The 25,627-nt window shown below is 45.2% G+C and overlaps 2 protein-coding genes across 2 annotated transcripts in view; one reads left to right on the forward strand and one right to left on the reverse strand.

Annotated features, from left to right (window-relative positions):
* Window positions 1-4,678, forward strand: part of LOC144132700 (uncharacterized) — a 73,202-nt gene extending 68,524 nt beyond the window's left edge. The window contains exon 6 of the mRNA XM_077665288.1: window positions 4,300-4,678. Within this exon, the coding sequence (XP_077521414.1) occupies window positions 4,300-4,554 (255 nt within the window). The 3' untranslated portion in view covers window positions 4,555-4,678. The remainder of the gene's footprint in view (window positions 1-4,299) is intronic.
* A 14,908-nt stretch (window positions 4,679-19,586) lies between these two features.
* LOC144135052 (natterin-4-like) overlaps window positions 19,587-25,627 on the reverse strand; it is a 28,123-nt gene continuing 22,082 nt past the window's right edge. Inside the window, exons 4-5 of the mRNA XM_077667813.1 lie at window positions 21,570-21,793; window positions 19,587-20,545 (exon numbers count right to left, since the gene is read on the reverse strand). Of these exons, the coding sequence (XP_077523939.1) occupies window positions 20,291-20,545; window positions 21,570-21,793 (479 nt within the window). The 3' untranslated portion in view covers window positions 19,587-20,290. The remainder of the gene's footprint in view (window positions 20,546-21,569; window positions 21,794-25,627) is intronic.

Raw genomic sequence — 25,627 nt, forward strand, 5'->3', positions numbered from 1 at the left:
CGCCGTCTTTTTGGGCTAACCTGAGCTGTTTATGTTACTTGCTGTGGCAGCCGCAAGATGGCACTACATGTAGAAAATACGTTTTGATTAGTCGTTTGCGCATCCTACTGTGAGTGAATGTGGAGAGATGGACGTCCACCTCGAACAGCGTATAAGCAGAAAATTCTGTAGCAAGCTTGTCAAGACAGCCGCACAGACATATAAGCTCCTACGTGACGCTTACGGCAACGAGACGTTATCGCGGGCGCGAGTTCTCGAGTGGCACAATAGATTCGTTTCGGGGAGAACGTCGGTGGAAGACGACACAAGGCAGCGGCGCCCTTCAACCTCACGGAATGAAAACAACGTGGCTCGGGTGAGAGAAGTCGTAGAGCAAGGCCGCACCATCCCAGTACGCATGCTATCAGTTTCTCTCGGTATTAGTAGAACAACATGCCATCAAATGTTTCATGAGAACTTCGGAAAACTAGAGCTGAATGCCAGACTTGTGCCGAACTCTCGCACACAGGACCAGAAGGACACGCGGACATTAGTGAGCGCTGATTTGCTCTCGGAAGCAGAGAAGGATGCTGCATTCTTCGACAGCATCATTGCTGAAGACGAAACATGATGTTTGCAATACGATTCTCAAACAAAGAGGCAGAGCCCCGAATGGCGGTCCACAAGCTCTCTAGCGTCGAGAAAGGTGTGGCGACAGAAGACCAAAACAAAGACGATGGTGATAGTGTTTTTCGTTGCCAGAGGTGTCATACATCACGAGTTCGTCCCACAAAAGCAGACGCTGAATCGGGAGTTTTATAGCCGCGTGCTCCAACACATGCGTGATGCACTGCGACACCATCTCTCTGACTTATGGGCATCTGGAAAATGGAGCCTTCTCCACGATAACGCAAGGCGGCACACTACTCCCAGCGTGATAAAATTTCTCGCCAAGTTTCTCGAAAATTTCTCGCATTAGTCTAGTTCCCCATCCGCCATTCAAGCCTCACCTCTACCCATGCGATTTTTTCCTGTTTCCTCTTGTGAAGAGAGCCCTAAAAGGTCGCTGGATGGGGATCGTTGCGGCCATTCAAGACGCCACGACAAAGGAGCTGACAGCTCTGCCAAAATAAGCTTTTTACAACTGTTTCCAACACCTCAATAAGCGTGGGGAGCTGTGTATAGACTACAAGGGAGGCTATTTCGAAGGGTTGCTGCCCAAATTATTTGAATGTTAAAGGCAATTTTTTTAACACACTTAGTCTCGGAACTTTACGGACAAAGTTGTAGTATGCCGTACATCAGTTGCCGTACATCAAAGTACTTATTTCAAATGCGATTGCAAGCATTCCGACTACGGTTAAATTAGTGAAAAACTTCGTACCTCAGTCGCCAAGTGAACCGAGCAGGTATAGTGACGTCACAAGCGGAGCGAGGATCTAGACAGCACTATAGTCGGGTACAGCTTAAGTTTGCAGTGAGCTTCCCCTAGATTCAGGAACGCCGCACAGAATTCCTCCATGGCAAAAAAGTACTGCATTATTAAATCTTTTCTTGTAACCTAAAGAAGAAACTGACCACCACACGAAATTACAAGCTCAAGAATATTGATGCCTCTGGCTTACTTAGCACAGCCCAGCATCAGAAAGCTGATTCCGTTTACTGTTCTTACTGACTAGCAGAGAACACAGGACGCCACGGAACGTGACCCAGTGTTACCAACTCCCGTTTTGTTTTCGTTTTTTTTTTAAGGTATATCCTACTACCGTTAGTCTCGCCTGCTTGCCCAGATCGTTCAGCTTTCCTTCTCCTAGACCACCTGCGGCACAAGATCCTTACAGCGGTGCTGACATACTTCCACGCGCTCTATCCTTGTGCCACAAATACGTCGAACGCTATGAATTCCAGGTGCAAGGTGTGCTCTTTTATGACAACTTCTGCAGGAGTAAAAATGAGTCATGTGGCTTCTGCTCTGATATAAAAGAAGCCAAGTTTGCTTGAACTGAAGCAATGTTATCTGCTCGAGTGGTCTGTGTGAAAACTCGAATGTACTGGGCAAGAATTATTACCTTTCATTTTTTTTATCATTACCGCAAATCACATAAGAAAGGTCTTTGTAATCTTTCCTTTTGAAAACATTGTCAAAATTTCGTCCGCTGCTCTTGTATACTTGCAACACAATTTTCGAATATGGTTTTACATCCCGCCATGAAAGGGTGATGCGCTAATACATAATAATCTTCGCATCTCATGGATTGAATGAAGATCTCCAAAACTTATCTTGTCAAAGCAGCGTTCTTTCTGATATAAGACTTAGTCTATCCTTTTAATCATCGATATTCCAGATATTTCTATTCACTGCTGAACATTCATCTGCTTTAATGTTGGGCAATGCATGCCATGGCAGAACCATTTTTTGTGTTGGCGACTTTCTCGTGCATGTCTTGTGAGCGTGTTTTGTTTTGTTATATTTAGGGTTTTATTCATGTTCCTTGCGATGTCACATGTTTGGTAACTGTTTATGCTGTGTTTCTCCGTCATGGCAGTTACAAACCTTCTGTTTCGTTTCACTGCGTGCACTTAAGAATCAGGCGTGTGCTGCATTTTGCATTCTTTGGCCGAAATGTGCGAATAAGCAGTTGTCTTTCTGTACCCGCCTCTTTCATAGAAACAAACAACCATTGGATTATGGTAATTTTTCCGTGAACCGCTATCAGAAATTCTGGATCGCGATTTATTTACCTTGTTTTGCCACCAAATGGCAAAACAATAAAAACTAAGGACTTCATTTTTTATCTGAAAGAAAAACAAAAACGCATGGCGGTAGCCATAGTTCTGTTTCAGAAACCATCCTTACATGCGATGTAGCGTAAGACGACTCGGCTATGGCGCCATCAGTACTTGCCTGCAGAGTGGACGTGTATGAAAACAATATGCAATGTTAGAAACTTTTATGCGGACTACACATTGGTCATAGACTGCCACTCATGCATTTATAAAACCATTGAAGTAAGTATGGGCGTTTTTCAGTAATCTGACGATAAGTTATTCACTGCGTGATTGCAAGCACGATTTAGAGTGCTAGGCCATAAAGAGCTAAAAAATACAACTTAACACGAACAGCTCTTATAAATTTTCTATTCCTTGTTACTTTTCTCTGGTTTTTATGCCAACAATAACATAGCAAAATTGAAAGCCTGAAAGCGTAAAGTGCCACAACGGGCTCAAATGCAAATGAAATGAAAAAGCTTTTTGACTTTTCTTCTGAATATTCTTACTAAAGCGTTTTTTATTAGACAAAGTGTGATCATGGAGACTGTAACGGAGTACTATCTGCCTGCGCGGGCAGCTGCTGTTGTCTCAGGCCATGAGAATGTTAGCAAAGAGATAAAAATAGATTTCTTCCCGTATAGTCGACATCTTAGGTTTATGCATAGAAGTTCAGCAATATCAGCGAAATTTTGAGTGAATGACAGACGAGCACAGTACTAAACCGTGACTATAGACCTCACACTAAAGGTGGTGGGAAATGGTTTGAAGTGAGCTGTGATAATAAAGAGTGCAATCAAAAGTATTATTCTTGTATTATTTTCACTCAAAAACCAAGAAGCGCAGATTAAAGGCCAGATTAGGTTTTGCGTAACCTATCTGAAAGCCGAAGAAAGACAATTTTAGTGAAAGATGTGGTGCAAGTAACAAACAATGAATGATCCCTTAGAAAAAAGAGGAGATTCCAAGGCATAAATAAAAATATAAAACTTGGCGGAGAATCACAAAACGATGAGTGAGAAAATAACGTGAGCAGACAAGCTTAGTTAAGCTGGCCATGTCTGCGACTGCACTAGGCATCGTGGAGTTCACGCGCAGATCACAGGTAGCAAGGATGGCCAGTATGATGCCTATATGCTAGCTCTGTTTTATGATAACATCTCTTTCGTGTGAAGATAGATTGCAAGATATCTCAAGGGGTTCGTTTATAGATAATGTTTTTTTCGTCTTCAGATTCGGTGATGGCGCATAGAACCTCAAAGCAGGTCCTCAAAGAGCTCTATCACTAAAAAAAAAATAGAGTAGTTGTCTTAAATGTGCAACCAAAAGGAATCATGAATTCTAAAATGAGCAGAGAATACCGATAAGCTCTTTATCGCTTAGGAAGTTGAACACGATACAGTTATTCTGATCGTTCAGTACCGTTACAGTCCTGTCCAATGAGTGTTTATTTTACATATAGATTTTTTCGCCAAGTCCGTCGTAATGAGCTTTCCCTCAACCTCTAGAGCGCCTTGTGGGACCCACATGTGTCAATCATCTTGCTTACAGGTACTTGTAAATCGCGGGATTCGGCTGCAGTGGATTCAGGATTCCGGCGGTGCCGTGCCGCCCAAAGCAGTCGTCGGTGGCCGAACTCGTTCTGGCGAGGAATTGTACATCGGAAGAACTCATCACGAGGGCTCGCTTGTATTGGGCAAGGTACAGCCATCCCAAGGATACCTGTGCATTGCTCACGGCGGACGCGAATATTGCTACTTCGAATACGAGGTTCTTGTGACGGAGTCTGTCCAGCCGATAGGATAGAGTAACGGTAGCTTTTCTTCACCACTTTCCTGTAGGCACATCTGTGTTCCCACGCAATATGTCCGCAGAGATGCCTCGAGCAATATGCTCGTGAGGGCTTTTAATAAAGGGCTTGCTTCAATCAATCAAACGTTTCTCAATGTGTATCCGCCTCTCCGTTTCGTAGAACGCAGTAAAGACCATACACTCTGGCATCGCGCACAACTACCATGCACGTAGCCAAGCACATTCAGCACGTGCATATATGTACGCGTCTGATCACGTACTCGGAGCTAGAATCTGCGGCCGCTCTCGGGAAACGCCTCGTACACCATCGCAATGTAGCCGAGAGCACGAAATTAACAGCCGAAATACTTTGTGAATAAGAACTTTGCGATCGAAATATGAAGCGGGCATTTTCTCTTGCGAGGTGGTGAGGCAATCAAACTGCGATCGCACACACGCACGCAAAACTAATAAATAAATAGCGAGAACTACCGCAACAGGCGCTACTGCAGGCGACGCAGACGATATGCACCGTGGTCGAGTCGAAACAAGCGTCTGCATCCCGAAAAACACCGCTTGAAGAACCGCAGTCCTTCTAGACCACTCAAAAATGGCCGCGCACGCTTCTACCATACCACCTCTCCATCGTCTGCTACTTGCCCGAGCGCTGCCAGCACGAAATCTTCCTGGCAACATAGAGTTTCCTACTATTAACTAGATGCAAAGCGGGCGGCGTTTCACCTCAGCCACCATGGACGCTCAAAGCATCATGGGACGATGAGCTACTTGGTGGGGGACAGTCGGTTTGTTTCAGGAACACGTAGCGGCGTTACTGAGATCTCCCGTACCGTCCACGGCGCTCCCCGCGCGCAAACGACTTTGGCGCGAACGTAGCGTTCAAAAGCGATAGTAGCAAAAACGCAACAGCATACGATGCCAATAAAAGGCTTTTGTTTTCTTCTGAAAGTGTTGAAGCGGCAATAATTATTAAAACATTTATTTTTAAAAGCGCGCCTGTTAAGCATGAAATATTGGCTTTTGGGGTCTAAAATGGTTGGCCAATAGGACAGCAAGCCATCGCTTATTTTGGGCACACTTTACATTTACATGCTTTTCTGCTCTGTTGCAATTTATAGACAGGATATTGAATCTTAGGACATTCTTGATTATCGAACAACGTTTATTTTTTCATCATTTCTTGGCCAAAAGTTGAGGTTCTGCAGTCTGTATACCTGTCCGCCCCATGATGCTTAGAGATATAGCTTAAGAGAACTTCTTGTTAGGCTAGTTGGTAATGTTTGACCATTGTACTTTAAAGGCGCCAAAACCACACACACACGCACGCACCAGAGAAAAGAATGGGACAGAGCGCTATGTCCCGTTCTCTTCTCTCGTGCGTGTGTGTGTGGTATTGACGCCTTTAAAGTACGATGCTTAGAGCGCCCATGGTGGCTGACGTGGTCTCGAGGAAGCTCCATGCAAAATCCCATAATCGTGGCGCCAGCTTTCCCTCTAGTTAATAGTAAAGAACTCCAGGCCTGGGAAGTCTGCCAGCCCGCCCGCAGCCCGAAACCGCACAGCCAGAGAAAAACGAACGCTTTCTGGGAATACACCGGAAATGCACGGAGCAGCCTGAGTAAATCGAGCGCGTGGCTGCGCCCTGTGCCAATCCGCAGGCAGTGAGCGGGTAGCCAGTCGAAGAGTTTATTTATTTATTTTTTTATTTATTTATTTATTTATTTATTTATTTATTTATTTATTTATTTATTTATTTATTTATTTATTTCAGTACCCTCAAGGCCCGAGGGCATTACAGAGGGGAGTGGGGTACAATAGACAAAATAAGAAAGGAACAGCAGTCACAAGTAACACAAAAATGTGAACAAGAATATGGCTCGCGCAAATCAGTAGGTTACAGTAAATACAATCAAACAAATAAACAGTAATTTAACACGAAATTATGAGCAAAGAATAAAAGTAAGCATAAAAGTAAGCATACCACGCAAACAAGCATACCACGCAGACCAGGTCTGTTTTAACTACCACATAAGCTGAAAAGAATAAACGGGAGGGCGCGGGAATTACATGTACTATGTTACCATCAAGTTAGTTAAAGCCGATTTAAACACAGAAGGGTCACTTACTTCGACGACCGATCGGGGAAGGTGATTCCATTGTGCCGATGTGCTGGGGATGAATGAGTTGTAAAAGTGGTTTGTTTGCCATGAAAGAATACCAACTTTATGACGATGATCGATCCGAGCTGAAACGTAGCAAGGTGGCGTTATAAATTTTCTCTTAAGGATGGGGTTATCGTAGTAAATCTTATGGAACAGACAAAGGCGGGATATATTTCTACGTTGCGACAGTAGTGGGAGTGATAAGCTTGATTTCATGCCACTGACACTAGAGTTACGGTGATAATTCGAGAGAATGAAACGGGCCGCACGGTTCTGTATAGATTCGAGTTGCTATATTAGTGTAGGCATATTGCCCGAGGGCGCGCGGATTACACAACAAGCACGGCTCGCATGCCGCGAGGATTGCGCGTGCACCGCTATGGCTGCAGGACAGAGCAGAGGCTCCTTCGGGCCGTCCTATGTGTCCGCTCACCACGGGGCTAGGAAGACAGTTGACGCATGCGCTTCTCCGGCGGCAGCAGGCATCAGGGGCGGGTGAACTGAAAGTTTCGCTTTTGTTCGTTTAGGTTCACCTCCGCGTTCTCCTTCGAGCTGGTGCCAAGGTAAACTGTGGCGTGCCGACAACGGGAGCTGGAAGCATTTCATGCTTAAAGAAACAATCGCAGAGGTAGACCAACAGGAGATGCGAGTCGCAAACGTTGAATCATCTTAGGCGACTGATATGGCGCATAATATATCGGAGGAGCTGCGGCACAGTGAGGAATTGGTACCCGGACATTGAGGAACCCGGACAAGGTGGCCTCTCGGCGGCTCTTCGTGCTTATTTTCGAGTCGACGTTAGAGTCTGTTCGATGAGTGTCATGAAAAAAGTGGTAGCGTTTAACGAGTAGAAGGGCGAAAGCATGAGTTTAGCATGGCGGGCTCATTGCTGGGTCCTCAGTATGTCTGGCGACGATTTTAGACTCAGGTTAAGCTCTGATGGAGGTTCAGCTGATCTGCTCTCTTCGCGCTGCATATGGAAGTTGAGGAAGATGACGATGTGCAATTCGCAGCGGGAAAGTTTCTTGCTGCCTCCCAGTTCTTGGGCAATCCCCCTGTGTGGGCATGCGCCATTGTGTGAAGGTAACAACAACAATAACAATAAGTTCGTTGCAGCTTAACGTGAGGCGCGATCGGCTGTGGCAATTGTTCAGTCCTCTCGTACAGTTGCCAGCGAAGCTGATCTGTTCGCGCCGCGGCGAGTTCGAACCCAGTCGCGGCAATATTTATTTTGTTTCTGGATGGGCAGTTGCTACGAGGTTTGGACGTCAACTTCAACGTCCTCATCCATCCCATTGGCTACAGCTGGCGGGATGCTCCTCCGGGCTATCCCGAACTTCCCCTCATTATATAGCTGTAGCTTGCAACGCAACGATCCACCGAAGAAAACCATCCTCACCCGAGTTACTCCTAGGCTTCACAGAAGATTATTGGTTGGGGCCTTGTTAATAACCGGCTTTCACATTAAAAGAGGTTGCGTGTGAATCTTTCGCGCGGTAGCGATGGTAGCAACTCTCGTACTTTGTTAAAGGCAATTGGGCCCTTGCCTTCCTAGAAAGGCGAGACACAAAAAAAAGCCATTTTAATGCAACTTTTCTCTTTAAGTTATGCAACTCTGTGATCACGTAAATCCTTTACATTTGAGTCGCTTGTTTTTATGCCGATAATCGTTATTGGGAGTCCACCCGTGAGGTGACATTTATCAGAAGACTGCTTAGTTTTTGGCATTGATCCAAGCGGCCAAGACCGGAAGATTCGAGCAACGGTCAAAATGGAGGGACACTGTAGAGGAGAGAGGAAACAAAGCTATCTAAATGCTAAAATGTCGAAAAAGTAGCGAATGAAAGCAATAAAGAAGGGATACTCTTAGAAAGCAGTGTGCTGCCACCACTGCTGCCGAGTAAGGAGTTCTTTGGCGCCGTACTTTAGTAGAGCCTTCACTTAGCTAAGTAGGATTTACTTTTTTTTAGCACTCGAGCGCTTGCAAAAACAACGCTTGCGTAACAACCATGCGGTCTTTTGTGCGTGTTTCGGGACCTTAAAGTTATGCCTCACACTACATTCTAATAAATAGACTATATCTTATCGCGAATACTTTTTGCACATACGGGAAGCGATATTAACCCCATTAATAAATCAATACACTTTGAAATCGAACAGAAGTGTACACTTTCTTTCTTTTATTACACTTATGGTTGCGCAGAAATTAAAGCAGCTTAAATGTTATGCCCGCGCTTCTTCATTAAAACAGGACCCACACGTTGAACTAAAAGTTTTTCTGTAAAACCTGAAGTGTTAGCTGTACACAATAGTCGCACTTGCTTGATGTGAAAGACGCCTTCATTCTACAACGCAAAACCTCAAATAACGAAGCTGCGCGTTAAGTACATACATGTGAAACAGCTTATAAGTGCACTGTATTTCACATATTACGAAGGTACAACGGCAAGATTGTGTGCAAACTGGCGCATGTTCCACAAGGTGGTCAGTTTCTGCAGTTGTGAATCTTGTGTAAACATGTCAGGAATGGAAGCCGAAACGCACTCCTTCAACTGCGCAGCACTTTTTTGGCAATCAGGCATCTGCGTGGTTAAAACATCCACATGGGCAAGCTTTTATTTGTAAACAGACGTAAGTGCTTCAAGAAAGGAAGTTTGAAAAACGCATGCAAGTACATTAAGCTCGCTGTGTAAATCAGAAAGAAATTATCAAGCAAATGCTTTCATACCATAAGTATGAGTATTGGACATTATTCATAATTTGGCGAAATGTGAGCTTTTCACAACACAGAAAACCAAGGAAACAAAGGCACTTCAAATGTATGTATATGTGAGTTAAAAACTCTGTTATTTATCCCCCTATTATGAAAACATTCAAATATCTGCTTTTATATATCACACATGAACTTAAAACTGCCCTTTGCAAAAAAAAAAGGCGAATAAATGAAATGTACTCTTTATGTGCTGCATGTTTATTATATTCGTATGTGTAGATGACAGTTCAATTGACCAGAAGATCCGTTGTAAATCCACCGTGATGAGGCAGTCTAGCTTTCGGTTGGCACATGCTGAAGCTTCCAAGGATTTCGCAGTTGTGTTTACTTCTGTTGTGCATCAGACAGGAAATAATTGAGAAAACGACGTAACAAAGCCTCAGTAAAACCACGGCTAGATAAGAATAATGACAGCGCAAATTTTGCATTGGTGTAGGATACAAAATATAATCATTTGAATCAAGGAATAATTGCCATCCTGTAACGTACGTTTCATTTACTATAAAACCAAGCATTTCGCGCCCTGTAACAAGTACCTTCATGGTCAAACTAACCTTAAAGGGACTATGCAAAAAATTCAAAGTCGCTTGTAAATGTTTTCAATGCTTAGAAATGATGCTAATGAGCATTCACACCAAGTATGAGTCTTCGGAACTGAGCCGGCAATTTATTATGAACTTTTAAAAACCATGTTTTTCTAAATTCGCGGGCCGATTGGTGTGATCGTAGTGACCGATTTTGGAACTAAAGTCGTGGAACAAAGACGTCACACTACCAATGACGTCGCCAGGCCACCGCACGCTCTCATTCGCTGGAGCCACGGCAGCCACGACGTCAGGGGCACACTTCCGGTAGCCGTGAAAATCGTCTGCTCGTGCCGCCGCGCGATACTCTCGGGCAAGCGCGGGCCAGGGCAATGCCTTCGCGCATATGGTTTCAATTTTCCTCTGCCGCCTCCTTCTGTCGGGAGTTCCGGAGCCACTCGCACGGCTCTTCGTGGGCACGCATAGAGCTCGATGCCCATCGCGGCTGTAAGAGCTAGCAGTCGCGCCTCGAGGTCTGTGTTTATTACTGATAACTACAACAGGCAACAAGCAAAGAAACCCGACGCGCGCCGCAATCCAGGAAGGCGAAGAGAGACCGGAGAGATGCCGCCACGCCGCCGACGCTGCTGCTGGGGTGCTAGGAGCGACAAGCGGAAGTTGAAAGCGAACGTCATCTGATGACGTATTCAAAGGCGGGGCCCAGTCCCAGACCTGTTTTCTTTATTTTTGTCTGGTGCCCCGCGTGTACGAGTTGAGGAGGGAGAGGAGGAGCGTAATTTTTAATCGTCTATATCTTCGCTGTTATTGATGCTAGCTTAAAATTCTTGCGTTGACGAGTGATGAAATGCCGATCTCTCGTCTGCTTTACGTAATCTCAATTAATTTATTGCATGGTCCCTTTAAGTGACTGAGCGACGGACAATGTAACGTTTGCACTCATGGACAATCTAACCTTCAGTAACTGAGCGACGGCCGAAAGTTACCTGTGGCTTTAAGCGAATACAAGAACGTTAAGATAGAGAAAAACAATTCGAAAAAAGCCCAGTTTTATGAGAAAAATATGTATTTTAAAATGTGTAGCTTTACAACTGTATCATCACAGAGCTTAATAAGTCGAAATGAGGCCCTCTAGTGCTAGAGTTTGTCACCGTGTTTAATGATCTCCTGCTTTCTTAGAGCCTGTGATACTCTCTAGTCATGATTTCATCTTTCAAGAACATTTTATTCTTGAGTTGAACAGAGGTGGGCATTTGGCCTCAAAAATCTGGACCTCTCCTCAACCTCAAAAAGAATTTGCCGAACTCACTCAGCCTCAACCACATCAGTTGCGGTAGAAGTCTCCTTGGACGCCCTCACCTCACTTTTCCTAAAGCCACTGCTGACCTCACTCAACCTCACCTCAGCTCAAATTGTGAGGTTGAGGTCGGCTGCTCGACCTCAGAAAACAAACGGAAAACAAAACGAAAAGCGATTGAGAAGTTTTTCAGGTAAAAACCTTTATGAGAATCCTGTGAGACAGGAAAGCCAAAATGATGATGGTATTATTTAATAAGGTCTGTACTGACAATATGAATGTGCACGCAACAGAAGAAGCTTATAATCTGGGATGAGCCCTCAGAGAGTATATGGCCTGCGGAAAGGGGCGTTCCATACGCGGTTACCACCAGTACGTCGGTAAGTACTTTATATGTGTCAATATTTGGCAACCTGCACTTGTTCGTATCGGAAGCCTCTCGCTCATTCACGCACGAACCGGCAATTGACAAACACAGCCCTTCTACACCATCTACCAGAAATTGGGAGGACGGGGAGGTATTCACGATACTCTTTTCAGGCTTGAGAATAGTTAACGAATATAAAGAAACTGGTCGTCGATATACTTTCCAATGCGATGGTTTTGCAGGCGCTTATCAGTATATTTCGATTTTCTAGCTCTATCCGGCAAAACGAGAATGCTCTTTTCAGTCCTCTGCATGTTGCCTTCGAAAACACTTAACAAGCTGCGACTGGAGTACACCAACACAGCCATGTACGTTGTGTTTATGTCGGTGTAGAAGCGAGTGACTCTTTTATTAATGCGAAAGAGTTAGATGGCTCACTTTCAAGGTCATATCCGCAAAAAGTGTCCGCAGGTAACGGCGCGATGCGACCTCACGAGCCGACGAGTCACGCGCAGAAGATGATGACGTCATGTTGTTAATTAACGGTCTTTAATATAATTAGGAAATGCTACGACAAATTAGTATTATTAGTGATGCCATAATGTGAGTCTGACGTCATACCAGGTCACTTGAGAGCGATATACTGCGCCATCAAACCTATTCACGTGACGACGCTGTGATATGACATCACACCTACTCACGTGACATCGATGTAATTTCTCGTCCTACCAGGCCCCCATCCACCCCCGTTCCACCCCAATTTCATGTTCTATATGGATCCCACATTACTACACATGCGCGCATGACGCATTACAAAGAGTGCCCACAACCCGGTCCACATTAATGACATTCGGATTGTTCAGCAGGTAAACGCGCCAGTTCTCATGTATATCATACTGCAGAGATCATGCAAGGACGCATGCCTTTGACTCTTGAGATGATGGCGATGATGATGACGACAACAGTGCATCTTTATGATCCCGGGGAAGTCTGATATACCGCTACCAAATTAAAGGTTGCCAGAATATTGATTAATGATTGTATGTTACGCAGCAACCGAAGACAATTATAACGAGGGAAAATTGGAATACCTGCTGGTAATAATTGAGGATGATGATGTTCATATTCCTGGGAGGTCAAGACCCTCCCCCGTTTTCGCCACTTCCCTCCAGGTGGCGATGTTAATGGTTTCGAAATCATGGGAATTCTCCGATGACTCGGTGAAAACGCGGTATTTTGAAAGAAAGGGCGATATTACGTCTTCGAGCACTGTGCCAACTATTAATATCACACGGGTCAAAATAACTGGCCTATAGTGGGCAGCATGAACCGCTCTCTCTGTCAAGAGCACCATGGCTCTCCGCTCAAATTTCCCCGCAGCGAAATTTTAGCGAAATGTACAACAGGATCCCCTTTATTCGACTGTAAGGTAAGAGCCATGACGTCAGTGTCGGCAACGAGCATGAACACGAAGCAGTCTTGCTTGGGGCCATCTGCCCTGCCACGAATTTATTGCGTGCTTGCTGGACTGAACTTATTTGTTTGAGGCATCAAATAAAGCTACCGCGGCTCAACGTGAGTTGCGTGCTTTGCGCGCTCCCGGGAGTTTGAGCCGACCGGCAGGCAGCCGGGCGGTACGCCACCGCGGCAGGGGGAGATTGGCGTGCTGTGACCGTAACACTCCTTCCGGGAAGACCAGAGGGGTGCGTCTTCCTGCAGGCTCGGACTGGACGGACATTACGGCGCAGCACCGGAAGCTAAGAGGAAACTGTGCCATCCGGTTGCTCAAACAGGGGAAACCGAACACCAAGCGTCATTGCATGAACACTGGGGTGATGCGCTGCAACTCCGCTTCGGAAGCGGCACTCGTCAGAGTAAGACGTGGCAACTGCAAATAGTCTCGACCTCAAAATTTCGACCCAACTCTACCTCAAACTCATGCGTGAGGTTAATGTCTGATTTGCTGACCTCACAAAATTTCGAGCCGTCACCGACCTCACCACAACCTCACCTCACGACGTGAGGTTGAGGTCAATGTCGTCACGATGCACACGCATCAAGACGCCCACGACACCTCCCCATCACGATGCCCAAGCTTCGACAACTACAGCGGACGCGGACGTTGTTCTTCCACTCTTTCGTCCGGAGCACTAAATGTCTTGGCTTGCGCAAGTCGAGATTCGTTTCTTCATCAACAACGTGTCCTCCCAGAGCCCCAACGCTACGTTCTCTTAAAGGCGACGCTGCCACATGACTGCCTGGACCGTCTTCGCAGTGTGCAACATCAGGCGATTGCCCGCACGACCATCTGCGAGAGACGGGCCTCCGTTACTGCGATGTACCACGCTCCAAAGCCCCTGTTGACCCTTATGCGGCTTCTGCCTCCAGCACTCACAAAGCTGAACTTTCTTAGACTGCCCCGAGTGGTCCAACGGCCCCAGCACATCATCCTTCCACGGACCTGCGGCAACCATCGACGTTTCCCTACCTGCTACCCTTACCTCTTGTGGCACCTTGCCAGCTGAGATCCAGTGCCACCCTGCAGGCGCCGGTTTCAGCACTGCCGCTCCCTGTCACGACCACTCCTGCGTTTGTACATGAGCCAACTCATCCGCGCCTCTTTGAACCCAGTGCGCCTCCGGAGGCCGCAGTCGCGGAATTTTCCGCAATCCAGTCTGTTGCACGTCTAGACAGTTCGACTGCGTCTCCCGTCCTCTCAGACCTCTTGGACCCGCTCAGTCTCGCCCATTTCGCCGTGGCCTCTCATGCCGGTCTACACATCTACAGTGAGTTGGCCAACCTCATCTGCCACCCACACCCTTCGCCATCAAGTAATGGTTTTTCCAGTGCCACCTTCGAGAGTGACGCTTTGTCTTCGACTCGTTCCGGTCGGTTCGTTCGTACCGGTCGAGGTCCCTGCTTGTGGAGGAGCGCTTGCGGCTGCGTTGCCACATCTGGAAGGTAACTTTGCTAGCAGCCAAGAGGTGGAGACATAGACGCTCCCCACGTGACTAAGCCGGGCGCTCCTCGTTGGTCTCCCCGCTCCGCGGCAAGCGGAAAGCCGCCGAAAATGGCTCCTCGACCCATCCTCTGCGCGGCAGATCAACCCGCCGCGGCGGCAGGTTTCGCGGCAAGCGGCTTGCCGCCGGCGGCGTGCCGCCGCGTTTTGCCGCCACGCCAGTGTGTCCGTGACTACCCTCAGCCGCTATTGGCCGCCGTCCGCGGGAGGAGCGGGTGCCGAATCGCCTCTTCAGGCAGTCGCGCACGGGAAGGGGGAGGGAGGGAGGGGGAAGGGGGGGCGGCTCCACACGTTGACAGAGCAGCTGTGCTTGGCCACCGCCGTTCGCACTCCGTCAAAGGTGAAGTGTTAAGGCTACACGCATACTCCAGGTTTTTCAGCTTTGCTATTGAACTAGTGTTTTCACACTAAAAAAAAAATAAATAAACCACGCAGCTCTTCCGACCTACTCTCATAGGCATGCTTGGAGTGCCATCCGAGGTGCGCCCTCAGCGTCTTCAGATTTTTCGTCACTTGCCTTTAATTGCCCGCCTATTCCTCGAAATGCGGTTTCACCGAAGGGTCAAAACATCATTTCGGCTGGAGCAGGGAATGGGTTATTTAAAAGTTACCTGTGGCGTGCCTACTAAGAAGTGCACCGTACGTGTCTTTAATTACCGCTTCAGTACTTTTGCTTTGTAGAAAACGAAAGTTAGTGACTCACAGTCAGTAATAAAGGCAGAAGCGTGGTAATTTGGGCTTGTTGGTAGCTCATGATGAGAAAAAAAAGCGCAAAGGCACAAGGACGAGAGCAGAGGAATGGGCGAGACGAGCGCTAACTGTCAATACAAGACTTATTATAAAACATGGGTCCTAACGGGAAAACTGCGCGTGCGCTGAGCCCATCTGCTTCAGAACCATGCTGTTCCAAAAAACCTTCCAGGAGAGAGTGGAGGAAGCGAGAGAAAACAAGGTTCTGAACAACGTGAAATAAGTTGCGATGCCAAAAAACTGTTCTTTTTTGATGATACGAACTGTGAGCCTACTATAATGCGTCGGTCGCTCTGAGAAAACTTCCCGCTTCAAACAGCTCAGGCTCGAGCCTTTCTGAATCGCTGCCAATTACCAAACTGTTAGGCAGCACAGGGTGACATTTGCAGCCCTCGTCTCAACCATTCCTGTGTTCTCATACTTGCGCCTTTTCGAGTTTTCTTCATCAGGCATAAAAAATAGGGACTTACCGCCTTTCAATTTCTACACCAGACGTTTCACTTCGAGGGAGAAAATTGTCTGCTCCCGAGCAACTATCTGTGGCTCAACAGAGAAGGCTACGCAGCAAGGTAAGGAGGCGGGCCATTGTCCCCGTGCCGCGGAGATTACTGTGGTTATTACCTGGTTTTTGGTCACCTGGCTGGTATGTCCTGATGTCCCGTCGCATCAGTGTTGTTGGCGTCACCGAAAAAAAGTAAATAATTACGTTACTCGATACGCTAAAAAAAATAACGCGTTACCGCCCTACGCTAGCTACAAAAAGGTAACGCGTTACCGTTACCGAAAAAAAGTACCGCACGTTACTTTGCCGTTACTCCATGGCCATAAATTTTATTCAGTGCATCATGGCTGCAAGAACCCAGAATAACAAATTTATGAAACTCACATTTCACATAAAACTGAATTAACAAGAATACTTTGCACAAATTTGCAGGAGCTTAGCGTTGTTACAGTGGCCTAAAGTTGCCTTCAGAGTTACATGTAATGGCTTCTAACTCTGTGGTACATGCTAAAGCCATTTTTTGAATCTGACATTACACACAAAATCACAGTTCGCCGTCAATTCTAACTTCACAAAGAAAACAGAGCTGAACTCTCCACAAATTTGCAGTAATTCTGAAAAATGTTATGTTCCAAAATGGAAGGCATTCTTCCACTCTTTAGAGAGTTGTGTGTGTGAGTGGTTTGGGAAGGGGAGGCGGGTGAAGACAAGCATGTGAATGCGTTTTCTTACACGCGTTTCGTGCTGTATGGGTATTCTGTCTTTTTCTTTTACGGCACTTGTTTTCTGGCATGTATGCGAGCCGCAAAAAGTGTCATCGAGAGCACCGCTGCATTATGTTTATTGGCGACATCATTTTAGGTGCTCTGCGCATTTCTTTTCTGCAAATGGGGTGGAGAGGGTGAAATTAGAATAAAAGGTAACTAGTAACGTGGCACCTCATGTTGCCGAAAATGTTAACGTAAGCACGTTATCCGTTACAGTTCATAAATGGTAACGAGTACCTTACTATAAATTACCGGAAAAGGTAACGCGTTACCGGTAACGCCGTTACTTGTAACACGTTACCGCCAGCACTGCTTCGTACATATGTACCGGCGATGTTGGGGAGGGTATTCCGCTTTTCTTCCACTGCGGGCGTGGTTTTGTACCAGTCAGAACAGCCTCCCTAGTAACGGCGATGTATGGGGGAAACGTCCGCATCTCTTAATTCTGCATAAAACTTATGACTTGAATCTTTCCTTAATTGTAGCTGGCCCCCGTATGCATGTCAACAGGGAGTCATAGGAGAGTGCCATTAAACAGCGTGAGGTGTCATCGCAAACTGTCTGTTGCACAAAAATAAACCAAAAGGCATTATTTAGCATACCAAAAGGGATGTGGCCTTAACGCAAAGTGCATTTATACGCTGAGTTTACTTCAATATGTCTTCTAACAGAAATGTAATTTCGATAATTAACGTTCCTCGTTCAATAATAGATAAGGGAAACCTGCAATTTGGAAACTGAACACATTAGAGGGAGAAGCTTAGAAATGCTGTTTACGTTCGAATAGGAGTTTAGTAGTATTACTAACAAGCTAGTAATAAACAATAATATTATCGCTGTTGCGGTAAATACATTTGGCGCAAATAATGCGCAGAACCAGTCTATAGGGAAGCCGGAAATGTGTCAGGAATTTATTTGCAATATTTATATCAGTGAAGTTCAGTTCGTGCAGACGTGCAACAATGGCTTGGCACACAAAGGAGAAAATAGCAGTGCGGACAGGCAAACTTATTTTAAGCACTAGAACTATAATAATAAGATGCAATGTGGATTACATTTCTAGTGTTTTCTTAATTTTGACAAAATGAATTCACTACAGCGCTGAAACCTTTAAGGGCCAGGGCAGCTTTTCTCACCGCAAGTTTTTATACACGCACAGATCCCCCAGGAAGGAAGAGATCTCTTTAGCTCTATTGCGTCATTTTCAAATCATCGGCGTCAACTACTCGCACGTGTGTTGGCACACGGATGAGGTCTTCAGCAGTTCCTATCTTCAACTTGTCCATAAATAGCAGTAAGGGTAAATTTAGTGAACACAAACAGCCCTTCGCATTTAAGTGAATGCACAGGATATGAGCCAGCAGTCAACATGCCAATTTCATTACGGCACCACAATGCGATACGCCTATCGGCGTTAAGAAGCATTAAGAAAAGCCAACACAATGCTTTTCGCGATTTAAAAGAAAGAATTTAGCGCCTAAAGGTAAGAGGTAGTGAGAAACATTTTCTTATCTGTTTCAACCAGTACAGAAGCTGAAATCTTACATTACTTGTACATGCTTTGGAATCTAAGAAGTTGCATTGACAACACTTTCAGCCGCTGGGCACAAAGTTCCGTAGCGCGCACGCGGACGATTACACCTATGTCTGTATAGGGGCACAATCTGAAGTGAGAATTGAAGCAATTTCTTTAACCGGGACCGTACGGGATGGCACAGCACAAGCAAAAACATAACGTGAGGCAGCATTAGCATAGCAGCTGCTCCCGTGTATTCTCTGTCCGTGTTGAGATGTGTCTTATTCGCGGTGTGCGAATAGCGGCGAATACACTTACTGCTTCGGCGCAAAGAATTTAAACCTGTGCAGCTCCTTATTGTTTCAGTGAAGGACTCTTACTAAGCTTGTATTTTTTTTTTGTAAGACAGAGTTCAGGGCACGGGTAAAACGGTGCTTCATTGACTCATGGAGAATACGGACGGGGGGGGGGGGGGGGGGGAGAGAAGTAGGTACTTCTTACTTGCCGAAAACTTCGTTGTCTACATTGCTGCAATCTCTTCGCCAGCAATTAAGAAGCCAATTTTACTTGTGATCTGAAGATTCCAAGGGCAGAAGTTTTCATTCACTGAAGGTACGGTTCCATGTGTCGTGAGCATTCCACACGAAAATCTCAAAAGATGCCCTCCTCTGTCCCGCTGCATTACGTAGCTGGCAGTGGATAATAGCTGCGGGAACACCGTGTATCGCAAATGACACTATATCTGACCTCTACTGTAGAGATGTAGCGAAGCCGGGGGAAGAAGTTTTGAACATCTTAAATTTCAGAATATTTCAATTAAACATAGAATCAAGTTTAGTTTTCACGTAAATTTGCAAGCCTTATTGAATAACCAAGTTCATCAATGAAATGTCACGGTTCTGGACTGTTTCTGAAATCCAATTAACCCTTCAATTGGAGATTTGGAGAGGTCTTTGTCCTGCAGTGGACGTAGTTAGGCTGACGAAGGTGATGCTGATGATCAGACCTTTTTTTTTCAATTCCCGCATCCTGATAATACACTTGATATAAAAAATTCAAATTATTTTACATGGCAAGAACTACGACGCGTTTCAAAGAAACCAACCACTTATTTTCAAAAACATACATTTCGAGGCACAGATATGGCTTCCGCAAACTTCAATACCAGTGTTAAAATACCAACAAAAATACAAGGTGTACACACTATATATATATATATATATATATATATATATATATATATATATATATATATATATATATATATATATATATATATATATATATATATATATATATATATATATATATATATATATATATATAACAGAAGTTAAAAGGGAAGTCAAAGAAACACATTGTATTTACATGTGAATTTCCAAAGCAGTATGCAGATAATGGCGCGTGCTATATGAGAGGTATTTAGGCGAGTTTTTCGGCCATACAACAAGTTAAGCAGTCTCGGCAGGTAGTTTTTATGCATGTGTGCTGCATATGTATTTTTGTTCGTTTTCACTTGCCATGGTTCGTTATTCCAGTTTGAGCAGACATTGGCAGTAACCTCCAAGCTTGCTAACCTTGCCACAAATCATGGCTGAATATTTAACTCTTGTGCGTGAGTCCTAGCAATGAGTTTATTTTACTTGTCTAAATATGCATATCCAATGCTTTATTATTACTTGTCTTATCGTTAAGAACACACGTAAATATCAAGTGGAAGAGGATCAATAGGCTGAATAGTGCCTTACGAAAAATATACAGGCTGAAGGGTTTGGCTTTGCGCCTGGCAGTGGGGCTTTCTTGCATTGCCGACTTTTCAAGTAAGTGCAAGTCAAGAGCAACTCCTGGTTTCGCTCCTGCAGTACTTAAGACTTCTGTGGTTTCCACTGAAGCTCTCTGCTTCAATATACTTCTGTAAACCCCTGGGCTGCACACTTTTGAGAAAGGCTGCACACTGCTCACAAACTGTTTGGAATTGCACTTTTTACCAATAGTTACTTGCACATATTTGGACACAAACCGACAGAAGCCATTGTTTCTATCCGATCGGAAATAAAAACTCCGTAACTAGAACCTCGTAATCGGTGTATCGGTGTTCAGCACCGGCGCAGGGGATGTACAGGCATCCGTGGGAGGGCTGTATCCTGCCCAGGATCAGTGAACCGTCGTGCTCAGTTCTGCCGATGTAGAGTTCTTCGCCAGAAGTAGTCTTGCCCCCGACGATGGCTTTCGAAGGCACAGTACCGGCGGAACTACGGATCCACTTCAGGAGATTGCCGTCGTTTACAAGGACCTGCAGGACAAAGGATTACCATATACTGCACACGCAAGGACGAATGGAACATATGAAAGGGTTAATATAAAGACCATGTTGAGAAATGTGATGCCGATATTCCGAACAAATCTTCAAAGTGTCATTAAAAAGTATCAATCGAAAGCACTGTAGAAATTAACGAGAATTCTCTTGTAGAATTGATTGAGGGCAAAATAGGACGCTTATGTCAAGCCTTTAAAATGTCACACTATGACATATTAAAAACGAATTATATGTATCAGTACCTCAGCTTCGTTAATTCTTACCATCTGATCAATGGCCGTTCTAAATATTTTTGTGTGGTGGCACCGGCATGCTAAGTGCTGTGACAGGCGGCTGGTTATCATGTGTTTTAAACAGCATTGACATCGAATGTGGTGCATCTCGCTCACGATCACTTATTCATTTCCAGCACACTTATGTTTTCTTTTGTACGAACAACGTGGTCCAATACTGCAAATTACACACAATCTGGAAATCAAACAATTATTCGACAAAAAGTTTATTTTAGGAGCCCCGTTTTGACGAAGGATATCTCTTTAAGCTCAAGGAGAGCAAGCAATTTCTATTTCAGAACAACTTTTCTTATCTTTCCACAGCCGCTGTGAAAAAAAAAAGATCGGTAATTGTTGGACGGCAGCTACAAGCCCTCCTTTTTGTAATCTTTTTACGCAAGTTTCTGGCTTCGACACACCTGCATTTACTTCTGATAGTATTCACGGTATGCTTTAATCATCAACGCCATGAAATGGAATCGTACTAAAAATATATGTTGGGCTTCCAACACTAAATTCCTCCACAACAAATTCGTCCACTGCTGCTGAATGAGTGGAAAGTGTCATTAATAAATATTTAGGGAAAAAAAGGCGCTTGGAGTCGTCTTCTGTGTCCGCGCAACAGTTGGTGTGTGCAAAATTAACAATATTACTGTTTCCTGTGTTCTAACCGGTGGCCCGTCCCATATTCCTAGCACTGCCTGCACACCCCGCCAGCATTCGCTCACGTCGTATTTGTCGTAGCGGTGCTCGCCGCCCTCGTAAGACACGTAGCAGCCGTTCCCAGGCACAACCCTGCCGGGAATCTCCTGTCCTTCGTGCTCTGCGCGGCCAACGTAGGTGACAGTGCCACCCTCCTTCCCGCCGGAGACAGAGTGCTCCGGGATATTGACGCCGTCGCAGCGACGCCAAACGAGTGAAAATCGAAGGTGCACCCCTGGACGCCCCCTTCCTGCGAATGAAATAAATGCATTTTGATGCAAAAGTATCTCAAACGCTTCCAAGTCCAAACAATTATTGAAATTTGTCTCCAGAATGCCGGAAAATTACCAACAGTGCAGGCTGCGGTCCAGAAATTAATTTGGTGGCTTTAGAAAGGCTCTTAATTATAGTACGTATATAGGGACTTCGACAGAAGCAGGCTGAATTCAAGGCTCAGTCCACGGCGGCCCTCCGCCCCTTAACCGAAAATTCCCTTACACCTAGAAAAGCATTATGCATACAGTTCTTCCTATATGCGCTTTGAAATCTCCCAGACTTTCTTTTAGTCATTTCATAAAACTTGTTTCCTTAACCCGTGCCAATAACACTGATTCATCATCGTAGTCACCATAACAACGCTTCCTGCACGAGAAAGGCGTCTCCAATATATCTGAAATTAACCGCACCCTTTGCCTGCTGCCGCTATATGGTCTCCCAGTAAACTTACTAAGTTGATCCGTCTGCCTGACTCAACCGCCACCTGCTACGCTTGTGTTCTCTTGGTATCCAGTCCATTACCCTTAATATCATCATCATCAGCGGCCTGACTACACCCACTGCATGGCAAATGCCTCTTCCATGTCTCTCCAGTTAACCCTGTCCTTTTCCAGCTGCGCCCACCCTATGCCTGCAAACTTCCTAATTTCATCCGCCTGCCTAACCTTCTGCCTCCCCCTGCTACGCTTGCCTTCTCTTGGAATCCACTCCGTTACCCTTAAAGACCAGCGTTTATCTTCCCTTCGCAGTATATGCCCTGCCCAAGACCATTTCTCCCTCTTGATTTCGACTACGATGTCATTAACACGAGTTTTTTCCCTCACCCACTCTGCTCGCTTCCCGTCTCTTAACGTTACACCTAACATTTTCCTTTCCATGGCTCGCTGTGCTGTCCTTAACTTAAGCTGAACCCTTTTCGTTAGCCTCCACGTTTCTGCCTCGTAGGTGAGTACCGGTAAGACACAGCTGTTGTACACTTTTCTCTTGGGGGATATTTGTAAACTGCCATACATGATCTGAGAGAGCCTGTCATATGCGCTACACCCCATCCGTATCCTTGTAGTTATTTCTTTCTCATGATCCGGATCAGCTGTCACTACCTGCTCTAAGTATACGTATTCCTTTACCACTTCCAGTACCTCGTTGTCAATTGTGAACTGCTGTTCCCTTGCTAGATTGTTGAACATTACCACCGTATGGCCCACCGTATGGCTCTGTCTCTCTAACTAACTGATCATGATTTGCAGTTCATTTCCCGAGTGACTCAGCAAGGCAATGTCATCAGTGAATCGCAGAATATTTAGGTATCGTCCATTAACTCTTATCCCCAACTGTTCCCATTTCAGGCCTCGGAAAACCTTCCGTAAACAGGTAGTGAATAGCATTGGCGAGATCGTGTCTTCTTGCCTGACACCCTTCCTTACTGGAATTTTATTGCTGACCTTATGAAAGATTATGGTAGCTGTGCACTTCCTATATATATATATATATATATATATATATATATATATATATATATATATATATATATATATATATATATATATATATATATATATATATATATATATATATATATATATTCCAGGATTTTGACATAAGGCTCATCTTCACCCTGATTCCGCAATGCCTGTATTACTGATGAGGTTTCCACTGAGTCGAATGCTAGCTCATAATCAATGACGGCTATATACAGGGGTTAGTTGCATTCTGCGCATTTCTCCATCATCTGACTGATAGTGTGAATATGATCTATTGTGAAATATCCTTTACGAAAGCCTGCTGATCATTTGATTGATTAAAGTCTAAGGTTGCCCTCACTCCATTAGGGATTACATTAGCAAATACCTTGTAGGCAACGGACAGCAAGCTGAACGGTCTGTAATTTTTCAAGTCCTTGGCGTCTCCTTTCTTATGAATTAAGATTATTATTCCGTTCTCCAAGCTTCTGGTACGGTCGAGGTCATAAGGTATTTCGTATACAGGGTGGCTAGTGTTCCTAGCAGAATCTCCTCTCCGTCTTTCAATAGATCTGCTGTTACCTGATCCTCCCCAGCTGCCTTTCCCCTTTGCATTCCTCCTAAGGCTTTCTTTATTTCATCTTTCGTTACGGGCGGGATGACGCATTGCTGTGCGCTACTGTCTCTATCATTAACGTTCTGATTACATTGGCTACTGTATACATTTGTGTACAACTCGTCAGCTACTTTAACTATCTTATTCATATTGCTAATGACATTCCCCTTCTTGTCTCTGAACGCATACATCTGGTTTTACTTATGCCTAGTATCCTCTTCACCGCTTTTAGGCTACCTCCGTTCTTTAGACTATGGTCGATTCTCTCCATATTAAACTTCCTTATGTCGGCTAACTTGCGCTTATTTCAAAAACTTCGATAGCTCTGCTAGTTCTATTCTGTTTGTAGGGTTAGACGCCCTCATTCTTTGACGTTTCTTAATTAGATCTTTCGTCTCCTGAGTAGCTTGCCGGTATCCTGTCGAACCATGCTACCGCCTAGTTCTACTGCGCATTCCGTAATGACAGCTGTGAGATTATTGTTCATTGTATCAACATTAAGATCGTCTTCCTCAATTAAAGCTGAATATCTGTTCTGCAGTGATGTCCTGAATTCCTCTATTTTCCATCTTACCGCTAGCTCGTTAATGCACTTCCTCTTCACTAGCTACTTCCGTTCCCTCTTCCAGTCTAATTCGAGACCTTACCATTCTGTGGTCGCTACAGCGCACCTTTCCGAGGACGTCCACATCTTGCACGATACGAGGATGAGCACGTAGTATGAAGTCAATTTCATTTTCAACCTCACCATTAGCGCCCATCCAGGTCCACTTCCTGTTCTCTCGCTTGCGGAAGAAGGTATTCATCATTCGTAAATTATTTCTGTCCGCAAACTGTTATATTAGCTCTCCCCTGCTATTCCTAGAACCTATCCCATAGTCGCCTAACTCCTGGTCGCCAGACTGGTTCTTGCACACTTTGAAGTCTACCATCAGTATAGTGTACTGTGTTTTTACTTTGTTCATTGCCGATTGCACGTCTTCATAGAAGCTTTCAACAGTCTGGTCATCATGTCTAGACGTAGGCGCGTAGGCCTGCAGCACCTTCAGTTTGCACCTCTTGTTAAGCCTAATTACGATAGCTGCCACCCTCTCGGTAATACTGTAGAACTCCTGTACTTTGCCTGCTATATACTGCTTAATGAGGAATCCCACACCTATCTCTCGTCTATCCGTTAATCCACGATAGCACACTATGTGCCTGTCCTTTTGTACTGTATACGCCTCCACGGTCCGCCTAACTTCACTAAGCCCTATGACATCCCATTTTATGCGCGCTAGTTCCTCGAACAGCACTGGTAGGCTAGAGTCACTAGATAAAGTTCTAGCGTTAAACGTTGCCGGGTTCAGATTCCAATGGCGGCCTGTCTGGAGCCAGAAATTCTTAGCACCCTCCGCTGCATCACATGTCTGACCACCGCCTTGGTCAGTTGCTTCGCAGCCGCTGGGGACTGAGGGCCGACGGTTAACTGGTTTGTTCATGGAATGTTGTGGCCAAGCACTGCACCTGGGTGGCCAAATCCTGTTCTGGTGAGGGAGTGCGTTGTCGGTTCTGGTCACCGAGATCAGGCCACACCCCAGGCCTGCCTATGCAATTCCATCGACACGCGGAGTTTTTGTTTTGTTTTTCAAACCCGGTGGACAATTGCACTGCACCGGACCAGGATTCGAACCCCGGTTCTTTTGCACGCGAGGCGGGCTCTGTACCTCTACGCCATCGCTATGTGTTATTC

This window comes from Amblyomma americanum, chromosome 5, assembly GCF_052857255.1.
Source record: "Amblyomma americanum isolate KBUSLIRL-KWMA chromosome 5, ASM5285725v1, whole genome shotgun sequence".
Taxonomy (NCBI): domain Eukaryota; kingdom Metazoa; phylum Arthropoda; class Arachnida; order Ixodida; family Ixodidae; genus Amblyomma; species Amblyomma americanum.